General features: G+C 36.0%; 2 protein-coding genes across 2 annotated transcripts; both read right to left on the reverse strand.

Moving 5' to 3' along the window:
* Positions 1–541: 541 nt before the first annotated feature.
* LOC147857799 (uncharacterized) lies at positions 542–1,643 on the reverse strand. Its single transcript, XM_087327846.1, has 3 exons — positions 1,447–1,643; positions 1,176–1,279; positions 542–914 (listed from the first exon to the last, which is right to left on the reverse strand). Exons 1-3 carry the CDS (start codon positions 1,595–1,597, stop codon positions 624–626), a joined length of 546 nt encoding a protein of 181 aa, XP_087183972.1. The 5' UTR covers positions 1,598–1,643; the 3' UTR covers positions 542–623.
* A 5,666-nt stretch (positions 1,644–7,309) lies between these two features.
* Positions 7,310–11,871, reverse strand: LOC147857800 (Endoplasmic reticulum vesicle transporter protein). The gene is made up of 12 exons (XM_087327801.1): positions 11,761–11,871; positions 10,438–10,537; positions 10,089–10,171; positions 9,928–10,003; positions 9,782–9,849; positions 9,598–9,679; positions 9,143–9,276; positions 8,908–8,991; positions 8,354–8,500; positions 8,038–8,146; positions 7,793–7,912; positions 7,310–7,671 (listed from the first exon to the last, which is right to left on the reverse strand). Exons 2-12 carry the CDS (start codon positions 10,526–10,528, stop codon positions 7,601–7,603), a joined length of 1,065 nt encoding a protein of 354 aa, XP_087183927.1. The 5' UTR covers positions 10,529–10,537; positions 11,761–11,871; the 3' UTR covers positions 7,310–7,600.
* Between the last annotated feature and the right edge of the window lie 4,444 nt (positions 11,872–16,315).

Raw genomic sequence — 16,315 nt, forward strand, 5'->3', positions numbered from 1 at the left:
TCGTGCTCCCTAGGCCATTATATTCTCTACTTTAAATAGTGCTCGGTATACTACTATAATCAAGTATGACTTTAAGAGGCTTTTAAAGGAATACGACATTGTAATTGCTTGTTAATAAAATCTCCATAAGATGGAGCATTGGGCCATCCAATATGTGTAAGTTTTTTAACCACATTACCAATGGGGGTTGGCTTACTGAGGTGCGGATTGTGTTGTGCTAACATTGAACGAGGACTCGGGAGACATGCCCAATGAATCGTGGACAACGGCCTTACCACGGAAAACCAAACCCATGAGAGGCCATATGATCACCATACACATGAGTGTGTTCCAAGGAAACCACTGACTTAACACATATTATGATTAAATGATGAATATGTCCCTTGATGGTATGAGGGTCAACAATAATAGTCACTCTTCATGACAAAGGAATATCATCTTAAACATCATAATAATAATAATCATTAAACATCATCTTAATCATAATCATAAATTATAATCATGAACATCATCTTAATTCATAATCATCATCATCATCATCATCATTATAATCCCGAAGGGCTCCATCAACACTTGCATTGAAATAATTCAATATGATTTACAGTTAAATTTAGAGTAGGAATTTAGCTTGGCATTCCATTGCTAATTGGATTGGGACCAGAAGGAACTTCATGGCCTACTCTCCTCTTCATCCTCCTAACATCCTCCTCATACTGAATGCTATTTACATGAGAATTATTACATATTATAAGTTTGGATACATACTCATGATTATGATCATTATACTTACTGGTGCTTGTCATGGCATAGCTATATAATTTCCTTAGATTTGTTAACCACATTCTAGCAGTTGATGATGCTTCTTCCTCTTGTCTCCACATAGTATCCTGTCGGCCACCTGATTCCTCATGTGTCTAGTGATGGTCACATGAAAAATTAATTCATGGGTTAATAATATTCACCAATCTGGGTTAATATAATTAATGAATTCCAACGTCTCATCATCCACTAATTCCTTCCAATGAGATGCTCTTTCTTCTTCTTTCAATGATGAGATGATTTCGATGATTTAATACTTGAAAAGGCATTAAATTAAAGGGAATGATAAGCTAAGACATATCATTACATTATATGCATACTGATGTTATTTATACCTTTGAATTAGATGAGGATACCTTTGAGATTGAATTAGTGGGTAAATTGGACATTAACATCATATGATGTAAGAATGGGCGTCCTTGCATGTAATTATAAGGATCCGGGAGCGAATTGATGTAATCTGATCCACATACACACACTCCACACTTAAATTGATTCATACAAATATAGTTTGCCCACAATTCAGTCTTTCTAAATATACATACATGCATGTACATAAATGGAAAAAGTTTCCTTAATATAAATTATGATTTTGATGAAATGGAATTGATTTATATGTTAAATTACCTGATGTAAATAGCAAAGGATCGGTTGCAGTTGTGAGTAGTATAATTAGAAGGATTAATAAGCAGGACAACATGAACGTTGTGATGATGAAAATGGAAACTACAACAACATCGGTTATAATATACTTGTTATTAACATATATTCTCTGCATAATGAGCCCGATGTATTATTATATGCTCATATTCTGCAAAAAGAGAACTGTGTAATCATCAAAACAGTTTTTACAGCACAGGATAATGTCCTCAATTAGTAACAGAACTTGGTAAGTTTGAGTATCATTAATAGTGTGAGCATTATTTCAAAGGATTGTACTCATGTAAAAGAAACCAAATTTGTATTGTTTCTGGGCAATCAATCCTTAGCATATTAAAGACATGTGAAAAGCAATGCATTCACATACATACATATAAATATGCGTATATACACAATGCATACATACAACATATATGTATGTATGTAAATGTATGTATGTATGTGAATGTATGTATGTATGTATGTAAATGTATGTATGTATTGCAGAAATAAGGGCTCTTAAATTGGTCATACTATGTGTGGATGGATTAAAGAAAGCCTACATTTGAAGGAGGTAATATAGCATGCATGCATGAATATATAGTAATTAAAGAAGCTCACTAAATGTGGAAGAGGCATTCATGTCTATTGCAATGTGCATGCATGCAATGCAATATACACATATACATATGGATAGAAAGAAGTCATCTCTGAATTTGGGGAGACTAGAGGGCAAGAAAGCAAGAATATGTATGTATGTATGTATGCCATGTGATGTGATGTGATGTGATGCTATGTGTGATGTGTGCTGTCATGACATGATGATACATGACAAGCTCAATACAAGTAAAAAAAGGGTACAAACATGTGAATATAATGTTTTGGAATGGTCTCATTTTCAATGCCAAGCCAGGAATGATTGATAAAATAGTGGATTGAATGTTGGTTAGAGGTGGTACCATAATCATCACAATCATTGATGGACTACTTTGTTTAGGCCTTATCCTATCAAAACTTGAAATGTTACGGGCACCCGATTTGGTTCAAACTCTCATAGTAACACATGCATGAAGTTATTACACACATATGTACACTCACAAGCACGCGCATGCACACACACATATATATATCTCTATATGGTTTTAGCTTCTATAGCTTTAGCCCAATTTGTTTCTTCTTGTTTGGGTTAGCTTCTTAAGCTCATAAATTCTAATAGCTACTTGAGACTTGCAAGTTAGGAGGATGAGATGGTTGTAATAGGCATGAGATATATTGATGACGGCCAAGCAAGATTTATATCACCATTGTCATCGTTATCACCGTGCCCATCCCCACATGCTTCGTCTCAATGTACATCATATGGATTTAGAATCTATAACCTTTATGAGTCTAAGGAGTGTCTCTCTCTTTCTCCTTCTCTCAAATTATGTACTCTTTGAGCTTATACACCAATGAGCTTCTTTAAATCTATTTCATGGCACATGTGTTAAGTCTTGCTTTCTAGTGCATTTACTTCAATGCCATACCCAACATGGCTTGTGTCTCCCAAATTGCAATCCATGCCACGAGCCAAGTTGCAAAGACATTGCAGGGGCATCATGCGTGTTAATTATTAAGATGCAAATCACTTGGGGACCCTAGAGAGTGGTCCCAAACTTAAGGCACCTTCAAAAAAACAAAGCATTCAATGTTGTTCCTACATATATCCCACTTTTGAGTCATTCAAATATGTTATTCATAGTGACTTACCAAAGGTTAAAGGACATGGTGGTGTTTCATGTCATTTCTTATTCATTCAATGGTGCTCCATGTGGTTCCTTGTGGACATCCTCAGAGAATAACTACCATATTTGATAGTTTGTGTTAGTCAAAGGTGACCATATAGAGCCCAAGTTTAGGGAAGAAATGTTTAAGGATACCATAAGCTACTCCGAGGTGAGATAGACCTCATATTTAGAAAAGGCATGTTAGAGGATACCATATATTATTCCAAAGTTTTCGACTTCTAACATTTCATTTAATTGTAAGCTTTGCCAGAAGCTTGAAATTACTAACAAGGCCTCTCTAATTGTAGTAATATATAGCTCAAAACTATACTTTGTCATTGATCTTGTGCCAAAGGTGTGAGCTATAGTAGTAGCTCAATTCTTTTGGCAACCATATTTAACTTCACCTAGACGAATTCAAACATGATTCTTTTTTACATTCTCAATGTTTACGGCATACACACTTTGATATAATATAAGTATATTAAACTTTTTTCTCCTTCCTTGTTACCAATGTAATAATCTTTAGATGCTTCAAAATACATAAATGAAGGAAGATGAGCATCCATCTAAAGGATGGATACATTCAAAAGTTATATTTAACCTTTTTCCTTATTCCAAACTTCTCACATCACTTTTAACTTTGATCTAGTAGCGGATGTAGAATGTGGATATTTTCTTAGGCAATGCCAAAAATATCTTCAATCCTGGCATTAACGCATATTATCTGGCATTAACGCATATTATCTGGCATTAACGCATATTATCTGTATAAAAAATTGTTCATGATTGCGCCCGAAATCATCTTTCATAAAATGCATGCATATTACTTAATAAGGTAAAAGATATCAACAACAATGAGAACCCCAAGCACGATTAAAATTAAATGAGCAATAAGGTTTCAAAGGCTAGTTGAACTTTTAAATTTGCTTTCACCATGGTGGGATGCTAACTAAGAAGCACTTCTACTCAATAAATTCCCCTTTGAGTTACTTAGCCCTCCAAACCACATATTATTAATGTATCCTAATGGTTCTTTTGTTTGGGCACCTTCCAATTACCTTCACATAATTAGTTACATTTGGTCGACCAAGATAGACGCTCATGCCAAATACCATCCTTTGACACCTCCATGTGACAAAAATTAATGTACTTCCAAATAACTCCAATACGGAATGTACTCATACTTAATGTAAATGCAAACAGTCTTATAATTGGGATGCACATTTCATAGTATAACATATATCTTGAACTCTTTATCATCTAAAAGTATTACATTTTACTCACAAAAATGTTTTAGAAACATATATTGAGTTCAATTGGTAAAAATGTTATAACAACACACAATTGTATTTTACACATGTATGCTTTTGCATTGAATGACTTGTGCATTTGGCTTTGACCAATAGTACATTGTCTTGGACTATACATATACAGTACTAAAAGATTGTGTACACATTTGACTAGTTACACTCTTTTTTGCATATTTTTTCAGATGATATTGCATGTATAATTGTTTGATTACCCGTATAATGGCATGAAGGGTTTCCAACTTGTAGTATATTAAGCTTTACAAAATGAAAACATGTATACAAATTACCATTCCATCAGGATCATGACTTAAATCTATTTATTTTTATTCATGGGTGATTGCACTAGAAATCAAAGACTCGAAGGAGTGTATTGACGCATTGGATATCCTCACATTGAGATATTACACCATTTTTACTTGTGCTTAGCATAGAGGTGGTTAGCCAAACATGATTTTTCATGAGATATGTAAGATGTTTTTTATTCTAAAAGGAGCTCTCATGCATTTATTGCCACATTTAACAAAATATAGTTACCATAATAATGTAAGCACCACAAAGAGTCATCGTATGTGATGCCTACTTGTGGCACATGACATGTACTTCTTTCTAGTATGTATGTGAAAAGAACTTCTCATGTAATTTTATTTTCTCAAGATAGACCAATCAAATATTACCTTGGAGAGGCACAAAACTTTGGAGAACAATTATATGTGAACTTTGGTCATTCATGAGGTCGAGTTTTAATCTCTATTTTTTATGAGCCATTTTGCATGGAATTGAACATGCTTGTATGCAAAGTTTCTTAGGTTGGTCATAGTGGAGAAGGTTTTAGTGGAATGATCGGCTCGTAGATTCTTTTGATTTAGTGTTCACAATTGGGAACAATCAATATGGAAGACAAAACCTACACTTTACACACATACGATTCCTAACAAATAAGAACGTCTCAAATGTTGATGAGCAAATAATCTTTGGGGAAGGAAATGCACTATGATGGTCTGAATGGTAATTGGAAGCGTGGCTCTTGAATCAACTTGTGACAAGAGGTAGACATCTCATACTCACTTCGAAAAATGATATAAGCAATTTCACAAGTGTGAATTGAGTTGTAATCGTTTTCAACCTTTGAAATAATTTTCGTCACCTTTCTTGATTTTGAATGAATGTTATTTTGAGGTGGAAGTTTTGTTGAATACAAACTACAAATTAAAAGAAATAAAAATGTGCACGTTATCTTGTTAAATTTAAAGAGGTGTAAGGAGAACTTTACGTCAACAAAGCTAGACCAAAAACATTGGTCCAACGAATGGATTTTGTAACTTCAATATTAGAAGACTTGAACTCAAGCATGTTAGCACACATTCTATGCAACATAATAGATCAAACATTCATACCCATGCAACATAATAGACCATCCATGAAGGGAGACATTTCATTGAAAAATGATACACAATGTCCATGGGGAAGCATAAGCGAATTGCATAAGGATCACCAAGCTCTTCTAAAGTCTGAATCAAATAAAGTTTCTTCCACATTTATCTTAATTGTTTTTCCCCCTCTTTAGACTTCTACGATAATTCAAACATTGCACAAACCTCTACATAGCTATGTTTGTGTGCCGTTCCAAATAGATTTGAGGACATAATGGGAGGGGGTTTCATAATCTTGGTGCTAATAACAGGTTTTCTTGGGAATTCACAATGCATTGATGAAAGCCCACATGAAAAGTTTCCGAAAAGGACTTATAAGGTGTGATATGCAAAACAATAAAGGCTAGAAAAAGAGTAAGACAATACAAAACAACATGTCAACAAGGCATTAAGGATCCTTTATTGGATGTTTGAAACAAAATATGTAACTACATTGTTATGGATCATCAAACATTGAATAAGTCTAAACCTAAATGAAATAGAGCCATAGAATTCCCTTTCATGGATCACACAAAGGACATGAAAATTACTTGTAATGACAAATTACATGAGAGACTTTTGAGAACAAATAGCATCTATTAGATGTCAAGACACAATGATGTTGACAAAGCAGCACACAATAAATGAGACAAGGAATGATACATCTAGTTTCAAAACCACATCAAACTCAAATCAATCTCGCATAAGAGTTACTAATGGATATCTTTATCAATAATGACACAATCTTCTCCAAGGTTAGCTTGGAGGATTCCTTTTTAGAGGAGCTTAGATTGGCCATAAACAATGAAAGATATGTTTAATAACCTCTAATTGACCTATCCATAATACTACAATAGGATGTACAAAATGATGCACAATTCAATCTCACTATTTTATTGTGGTATATTTCCAAGACATCAACTACTAGACCCACCCATATGTTGATATATGATTTTGCATATGCCCTTGGTGGTTAATCTATAGGGTACTAAAATGAATCATCAAACATGTGTTTGATTGCATTTGCCACATCAATAATTGTGGATAATCATGGCCAGATGGAAAAAAAGATATATGCTAGCCAAATCAGAATGAATTTGAATATTTCATTCGAAATCAAGCACGATGAATATTTCATTAAATTGGTTCGAGTTACTATCCAAAAGATGAAAGTGCCAAACATTATTCATGAATATACATGATATATATGTACATAAGAGAATAACGGGTTAAATATTGCAACTAATGAAATGTTGCAAAACATGAGGATGACTTAAGGGCAATAAACAAGACACTTCTGTATACAAAACCAAAAGGCATGAGATTTTCATAATCGTTAAGGATAATACGGAGGGCAGCTTCGTTAGTCCTGAATATATGCATTTAGTCATAAAAGAATTAGACATAATAGCTCTGAGAGAATGTTAACAGCTTAAAACGAATTGCTATATCCATGTCTTTTGATACATAAATGGACCTAGGCATCAAGACTTCATCACCACCCTCAAATGTGTTACAAGATGACCCGATAACTCAAAAACGATTTAACACCAAGGTTATCAAATATAATGAAAGCTTCCTTCAAGGAAAAGGAAAGGTTCTATTATCGAGGAAACATGATTAGGAGACTTTGCTCCTTGTTTTGTATTTGTCATCACATCACAAGAACTTTTGAGGATTTTGTTACCGACTCAATCAACTGATACATCCATCGATCCAACAGCCCTAGCAATGAAAATATATGTCACCAGTCAAGTTATTGTTATTTGCGTGTTTATCATTCTTCAGATTTACCCCACAGTTTACTTTGTCTATTTGACGATTTAGATTTGACATTTTATTTTACCTATGAGAGCGAAAGTGCCACCCAACACCGCGCAGAGGCGTGTGATGAAATGCATAAAGTTCCTTCTCTCTTCTTTGATTGTCACGATAATTGGAGAAAGGTCATAGATGAAATAAACAGCTGACAAGAAAAAATTATTGGCACTAGTTAGCGAATTGTCATTGAATTCGTTCCATAAATCATATATACTTATACTCAGATATATGGTTCTATGATAAACTTGGTTTTTTTTTTAACCAACCAACCTGGCCAACTCCGATCATAATTCTTCAGTGGTGTAAAATATTCCGTTACCGAAAACTGATTGGTGTTCATCGTTTCACCTTTAAGGTATCTATATTCGGTAGGAACAATCTGGATGCACAAAAAATCAAATACACTGACACAAACTTTCTCCCTCAATATGCTTGCCCTAGCAGTAAAGTACGCTATCAATGCAATGTTGTGAGTTCAATTTCTTATACAATCAAATCACATACCACTTCCCCTAAAACACATATCACATATGTGTATCTAAGTAACAATGTCAAGGTTTCCAAACAGCTAAACAAAGCCACGAACCTTGAGAAAATATTTGAAACTGCCACTTTCATCGTGGAGAATACGAACATTCCCGTCCAGAGGATTATGGATACCCGGATACATTGGTCCAAACGAAAGGTCATGAATAATATGACTCACATTCACTTGTTTCACATTATCAAAAATCTGGAATACAATTGTCACAAAAAGAAAATTTGAATAAATGAATAAATATATATTGTATATATCCAACATTTAAAAACTAATCCCATTTTAATTCTTTGTTTCAGTGTGAGAAATGTATTCCATTCACCCCAAACTAACTATCATATATTTGCCTCAATCCCACTAAATCTTCCGAAAATTTACCAGAATGCCTAAACATTGATGGTGTTATTTGGGTAAATTTTGGAAAGCTTGCAGTATTTGGGTAAAATTCTTAGAAACTTAAAGAGTATTTGGGTGAAAAACACACAAAGAGCAAGTTAGGGGCATTTCTGGAGAAAGTCTTTCGGTAAAAATACAAACCCACAGCAAGTTAAGTTCATTTCTGGAATATGTTTTTCCACTATTTTGTTTGAAAGCAACTTAACCTGCTGAGCTACTATAATGCTGAGACCATGGATGGATATATGGAAGTTCCCAGCAACACGTTGCACATCGAGAGCTCCAAATACCTTATTTTAAAAATAGAAACATATGTAAATATATATATATATATATCTTAATGAACATATTCCTTTTACAAAGAACAAATGTTCTGAATATAGATATATAAATATACATAGATAGAGATAGATATGAGTCTTAAGCATATTACAGACATACCCGGCAACCTTCTTTGTCCTGCATTGCTTGTTTCACCTCCTTGATGGTCTTCTCAGGATCTTTATCAAAACTATGAGAATGCGACGGAACATTATGGTGATCACCTGCACCCTGCTTATGATGTTCATCACTTGCTATCCATAAGCAAAGACACAAAATGAGGAATAGAGCAGTTATAATTAGCTCAACAATGTTTCCAAGTATGTTAAAATATCATCATCACCTCTACAACCACCACCACTATCATCATTAACTAGTAAAGTCTTTCGTCTAATCTAATTTAAAGAACTTAATCTAATCTATCTATCTTCAAATTTGGCAATGTTCTAGAATCCTTACTTTCAAGTTTGCAAAGCATATCTCAATTTTTTTACATCAGTATAATATATAGCATATATATATATATATATAAAATTTCTATATCAAAAATATATATAGTATCTATAAATACATACCATGTCCTTCATGATGGCCTCGCTCTACCAGGTCAGACAAATATTCGGACCCGAGAATATAACCATCTTTATGCAACCTCAACTGGAGAATCATATGATGTTATTATTTGTATGTAATGATAATAAAGGGCATTGTTTAATTCCCAATAGATGTGACTTAGTGGGGGAAAAAAAGCGAAGGTACCTTCCATATATTGGTATCAAGATCAACTTCATGCTTTCCAGATAAATCAATCGCATCAATGCTTATAACTGTGAATATAATCCGAGCATATTTTTATGAATTCTCGCACATGGTATTGCTATATATAGAGAAAAACTAATACATACTTTGGCAAGGAAGTGCAGGAAATGTCATGTTGATATGAATCGGAAGAGTCTCTCCTTGTGTGTGATCAACTGCCATCTATGAATGAAAGAGGAATTACGCTGTAGTCGGTAAAAAGGTAAACTAAAAAAGAAATGAAAAAATGAGCTCATTTCAGAACTACCTGATGAACTACTTCAGTTGTTAGATAGTACTTCAACTCGTGTAGGAACAACGTTGACATGACGGCAAGCCCAATAAGTGATACTGCGTAGGAATACAAAACAAGCTACTATTTTTACTTGTAAACTTGTTATAATATGTTTATTTCTTTTTTTTCCAAATAGTCTTTGTCACTTGTTTCAGTGTCAAATATGACTGTGATCAAGAAAAACATGTTTACTGGAACTCAAATACAACAAATATATATTTAATTCATTTAGCTCAAGGGGAACTGATAATGTTTTACTCTTCTATATAGAAGAGAAAAGGTACTATTACTCAAGGAATACTCAAAATTTTAGCACACACACCTATAGCACCAGACGAGGTCTTTGATGTCAAATGCTCCTCCGCATGGGGAAATGCATCAAAATTCTTCAATACCTGAAATCTTGATCCCATTGCTTTAATCTGTGCGTTAAAACAGGCATTTGGATGAAAACATTAGTGAGCACCTCACCGAAAGAAAAGAATATATATGGCATACTAGTCATAAAAACTTCTTTGGAATCTTAACATGTACACAACATGACATATTCAACTTAAACGTCTATTTCACATTAGCTGGCAATTAAAGCAGGACATCAATGACTCATAGTTAAATATTTGTGGGAATCTCAACTTCCATGCATGGCATAAACATAACGAATCCAAATTAACGCGGAATTAGAGAGCAGACATATCAGACTCGCCTCCCTAAACATCTGGATGGGCACCTTCACATATGACATGAGATGATATGACATGATCTGAGCAAACATTTGTGAGCTAAATGTAGACAGAAAGTTAACACTGCTTTTTGTCCAAATAATGCTATACAAGATTCACATAAACCAACCATAGATTTTGACCTAAAATCCTGTCGGTTTCAGGCATTTTAAGCAATTCCTGTTAACAGCATTGTCGAATTCATGAAAACTTTTGACGAATTTTTGAGCTTGCAGGCAGGAAATATTTCCAAAGAAATACATAGAATTTATGCAAAGTTCCACAACGAGCTTTGTGGTGTCTTTTCCCAACATTTATGATCATTTCAAGCATTAAAGGAAGACCAAGGCCAAATAAAATCTCATAAACTTGTGATATTTTTTTCTTACAATTTTCCTATTATTTCATGCAAGCAAAGGAAAACAATATTGGATTTTTGACTAAAACCTTGTTCCTTTTTAGACAGTTTGCTGTTATTTTTAGGTATAAATTAGCTAAATTCTCAGAAACCTGCGGTATTTCCATCAAATTTTCCTACTATTACAAGCAAGAAAATAAAAATTCGGCACAATTATCTGCAAAAAGTCCATAAATTTGCGGTATTTTCTCACAGTAGAAAAGGAAAAAAAACCCAGCCGAGTAGTAAAGATTAATCTTTCTGAAAAGGAAAAATAATCACCAGTAAAAACAAAATTATTCACCAAATAAGCATAAAAAATAAAAAAACTCGTCCGATTAGCAGAAATAATCCCCCCATAAAACCCCCATCTCAATCAAATAATCAAAAAGATTGTAAACGTTGGATTAAGTAACAGATGCTTTTACTTTTTCTGTTCATTGAATAGTACCAAACAAAATGAATTTGAAAATATCGCGAGAGAAAGGAAGGGCAAAAAAAGGGAATAGGAATCAAAGGAAGAACTGACCGATTGGGTGAAGCGAGAAGAAGACGCAGAGATTTATCAGATCGATGAAGAAGAAAGGGGAGGAGGAAGACCCCTTCAATGTAGAGTAATAGAGGCAGATAAAAAAAACAGGGGAGCATGAAAACATATAATAATAATCTCAAGGAAATACCCCCTTCCCTCACTCTTTTTGCTCCTTTATAAATTTCTCCCTAAAATGCCCCTCAATTTTTCCTTATTTACTCTATAACCCTTGAGTTTTCCTTATTTACTCTAGACGCCATTAATTTGTGAGAAAAACCCACCAGAAGTGGGGAGAGCACTATGATGAGAAATCACCAGATACTACCATTGTCATGTAAAACATGCGTGCATGTGCATGTGCTATATTTGAGTGGGACCACAGGGGGTCTTGGACTAGGGAGTCGAAAAGGCAGAGGAGTCAAATGGGGGTAAGTCGAAGGTCGTGCTAATAGAAGACTCGAGCTAATCGAAAGATCGTGCTAGTCTAAAGGTCGAACTAATCGAAGGCTCACACTTGTCGAAGGCTTACTCTTGTTCAAGAAACGCATATGTCGAAGAAACTCACTCACTTGTCGAAAGAAGGGCATATGCTAAGACTGTCGAAATGGGTTGATTAAGAAAAGAACGGATCAAGCCATGGTGATGCAGGCATTATAGATCGCACTACGTTGAATGCTCAGGGCCAGCCGGAACGAGCCCAGGCCTTGTAATGAAGCATAAAGCCAATCAGATGGGAGTCTACACCTCTAAGTCGGAGGAGTTCTGGTATGTGGATTCCACAACATCGAACCTCCTGATGAGCCATATAGAATGGTTCTCATCTCTTAAGAAGCCGGAATAGCTAGGAGTTGTCGAAATTGGCAACAACATCGCGCATCCCATTGAGCAGGTGGGTGATATATTGCTCAGCCATGTCGGACAAAAAGGACCGATGCGGAATGTACTACATGTCCCAACAATTGCAAAGAACTTAGTCTCTGTCGGACAAATGGTCGATCAAGGAATGCAAGTACGGTTCAATCACCACGACTGCTTCATCGAGGATGAGGGTTGGTTTATCGCTCGTGGGCATAGAGATTGGGGGATGTTCATTCTCGAGACAAACGATGTTGGTGTTAGGAAACAAGTCCCTCTAGATGGGAAGTAAAGCACGAGCCAAATCGGTTGGATTTGAGGAAGAAGAAAGACCGGATCCGGATAGGCATCCGAGAAAGGTCATATTTGAAAATAGGTTTTGATGCGCCTATTTGGGCCAAAATTGTAAATAATCCTAAAGTTGTATTAGTATAAATACAACTAGGGCAAATCATTGGATGATGATTTTTAGAGGATTAGTTACTGTTGGTTGTTGCTTGTGTAACTTGAGAGTAAGAGAGAGAGAGAAAGAGAGTGAGTGAGAATGAGAGGGACTTTGTAATCGGCGAGCTAAAGAAGAAGAACTCAAGGTAGTTGCCTTGAAGTTTCTTATTGTATATCTTACTCATATAGTGATAACTCATATAGTGATATAGTGTGGAGACTGAGGACTCTCGTGGTTTTTTCCCTACAGGGGATTTCCACATAAAATACTTGTCTCTCAGTGTCTTTTGTTTTCTGTCATTTTTTATCTTTGCATCCGCTCGTACGCACGAGTATCAACCGGTTGTGGCCAGTAGTATCCTCACAAACTGGTATCAGAGCAAGATGGATGAACATTTTGGTGGAATGTTCAAGTTAACCGGCTCCAATTACTTAGTGTGGAAGTCGAAGATGCAAGATATGCTCGTATGTAAAGATTTATGGTTGCCGGTGCAATATGGCAAGACTAAGCCTGACAAGATTGATGCATCTACTTGGGAAGTCATGCATCTGAAGGCACTCTCCCTCCCTTGAGAAGAAGTCTCTCTCTCTCGCTCTGTCACTCTCCCTCTCCATCACTAATCTCTCTCTCCCTCTCTCCATGTATGTGTTTGTCAATCTGAGAGCCAATTTGCGATGGCAATAGCGATTTCTCCTGTGTCTATTTCTAATGTATTCAAGGCTTGCTGGACATGGTCATTCAACCCCCTTCCCCTTTTCTCAGTCTCTCTGCCTAAAACCCTAGCCACCCATAAATGAGAAAATCTAAGGTCATGAATGCAACTCAATTGACAACCAAAAGAGTGGAGGAGCTTTCAGCTAAGTTGTTAGCTTCTCATGGTTCCATTATATCTGAGACTGAAGAAAATGGCAACATTTTGTTGATAAAGCACACTGATTGACATGTATATCAAATGTAGAACTCTAAAGGATGCAAGGAAGGTCTTGGATATAAATACAACAAGGAACGTTGTTGTATGGAATACAATGATATCAGGAAATTCAGAAAATATCAAGGAAGCTTTCAAGCTTCTTAAATGGTGCAAGATGGATGAAGTTACCTTTTTAAACATATACTCAAAGCTTGCAACAATAAATTAGACCCAGGACATTGTAAGCTTGTTAATATCTTTTGTGTCAAAAGTGGGTATGAAAGATATCTGTATGTTGGGAGCACCTTGGTGTATGTATATGCTACTTCTAGGAGCTTACAAGATGCTATGGAAGTATTTCATGTCGAGTTTTCAAGATCGGTCACCAAAATTAGGCACTTCCTCTTAACATTTCAGCTCTTCCAAGCACATCCACCATGCAATCATAATGCTCTAGTGTGTGGCCATAATGCCAGCCATGTTCTTTCCGCATCTCATCAAAGTAGGTCTGTGCTTCTTCTACTAAGCATGTATGACTACATGCAATAAGAACCCCGACCAAGTATCCAACATAGATGTTAGTTACCATTACTATGGATGATGAGGCTGTGGAAATAGGAAGAGTAATTGGAGAGACGCCAAACAGCCGGCGGCCAGACAATGCCGGCCGACGGACGGAGATGGATCGATTACCGGCGGAGAGAGGCCGACAAGTCCGAGAAATAGCACAAGAAAGAACTAGAAAAAAATAAGAGCTAGAAAATGAGGAAGTAAAAGAAAAAAAAATGAAGTAAAAGAAAAACACACGAGAAAAAGAGAACATAAAAGAAAGAGAAGAAGGGGACGCACACAAACAGAAATACTAGAAGAAGAAGGAGAAGGAAAGCAGGAAGAAAGAGACAAAGAAAATGAGTCTGATGCCAACACAACTATAGGAGCAGAAAGAAAGAAAGAAAGATATATTAACGTCTTTCAAGGCCAAAATTGGCCCATGAGACAAATGGTTTACAATAAAAAATGGGATATTTACCCATTCATCAAAAGTAAAAAATAAAAATAAAAATAGAGTTTTTTAAAGCTAAATAGTTCTAGTAAAATAACAAACATGTTCTACAATGAAAATGATGTTATACTAGGCCTAATTTCATTTTCATCCAAGTCTCTCGAAGAGAAGCGGGAGGTCAAAGGGTTTCGATGTGGATGTTGCCTGTGGCCCCAATGTAAAAGGTACCCCAACCATAACTTCTAGTCGACGTAGCTCACGTTCCCTTATCTTCTTAATCCTTTCTACTCCGTGTCGACTTGTTTTGAAGCCCAACATCCGAGGGCGTTTGGTTGTTCTTTGCATTTCGGCTTCCTCAAGAGAGAGGCCGAGTGGCGTAAGATAGTATCCACATTCATCGTCTCCCCTTGTTCCTGAAAAATTACACTAGTTACAAGTTGAGGAATAGTAAAAGGGTTATAGTTAACACTTTGTAATTTATTCTCCCTATGTTGTTTTAGCTCTAAGATATACCTACCTAGTCTCTTTACATCCGAGGTATCTAATAGTTTGGAGAGGGTGGGAGAGGGTCCTAATATGTCTTGGTATTCCACTCGTATCTCGGCATAAGTTGGGCACTTGCATGTGAAGTGATACTCATCCGCTATCTCTATGTGGCACAACCTACATAGCCTTTACTCTCTAGGGACTCTATTAGCCCAACCATTCTCAATCTCAAGTTGGTGAGATGATATCCTAAGTTGTCCAATGGCAACCCTTAGTGCATTTGATAAGAATGTATCTAGATATCTTGGTCGTGTAATAAAACCTAACTGAGAGAAGTGCAAGAAGTGTTCCTTATAGTACAACATTTTAGATGGGAGTGGCTCTCGTGGGGTGATCCATTTATATTGAGTGTAAATTTGCCATATTTCTTGGTGTATCACTTTATTACGGTCTTCATGAGATATTAGAGTTTGATCAATCCCATGGTTGTACTTAAGGGGGGGTAGGTTATTAATGTCTCTGCCATTTGCAAGTAACCAACTCACCACAGTGCTATACTAAGAGCGAGTGTATTAGAGACATGTACTAAAGTAAGCATTAGATAAGGATAGATCTAGGTAGATAGAAAGAAAGGAGAGAGAGAAAGAAGGGTGCCGATCCACCCGACCACCCCCGAGCGAAGGGATCGAGACGGACTCGAGCCTCGATCGGCATCCCATACCACTGCCGTGGCATCGAGTCATACCTCGTGTTGGCGCGCTCGCTACAAGAGTTGACCCACCACAAGATGATGAAATGAGGGTAGCTATGCCTCTTATTTATAGAGACACCCAAGGTCCCCAGCCAAGTTCAC

Source organism: Azolla caroliniana, unplaced genomic scaffold, assembly GCF_043228905.1.
Source record: "Azolla caroliniana isolate FFs.n. ecotype wild unplaced genomic scaffold, voAzoCaro1.0.p SCAF_11, whole genome shotgun sequence".
Classification (NCBI taxonomy): domain Eukaryota; kingdom Viridiplantae; phylum Streptophyta; class Polypodiopsida; order Salviniales; family Salviniaceae; genus Azolla; species Azolla caroliniana.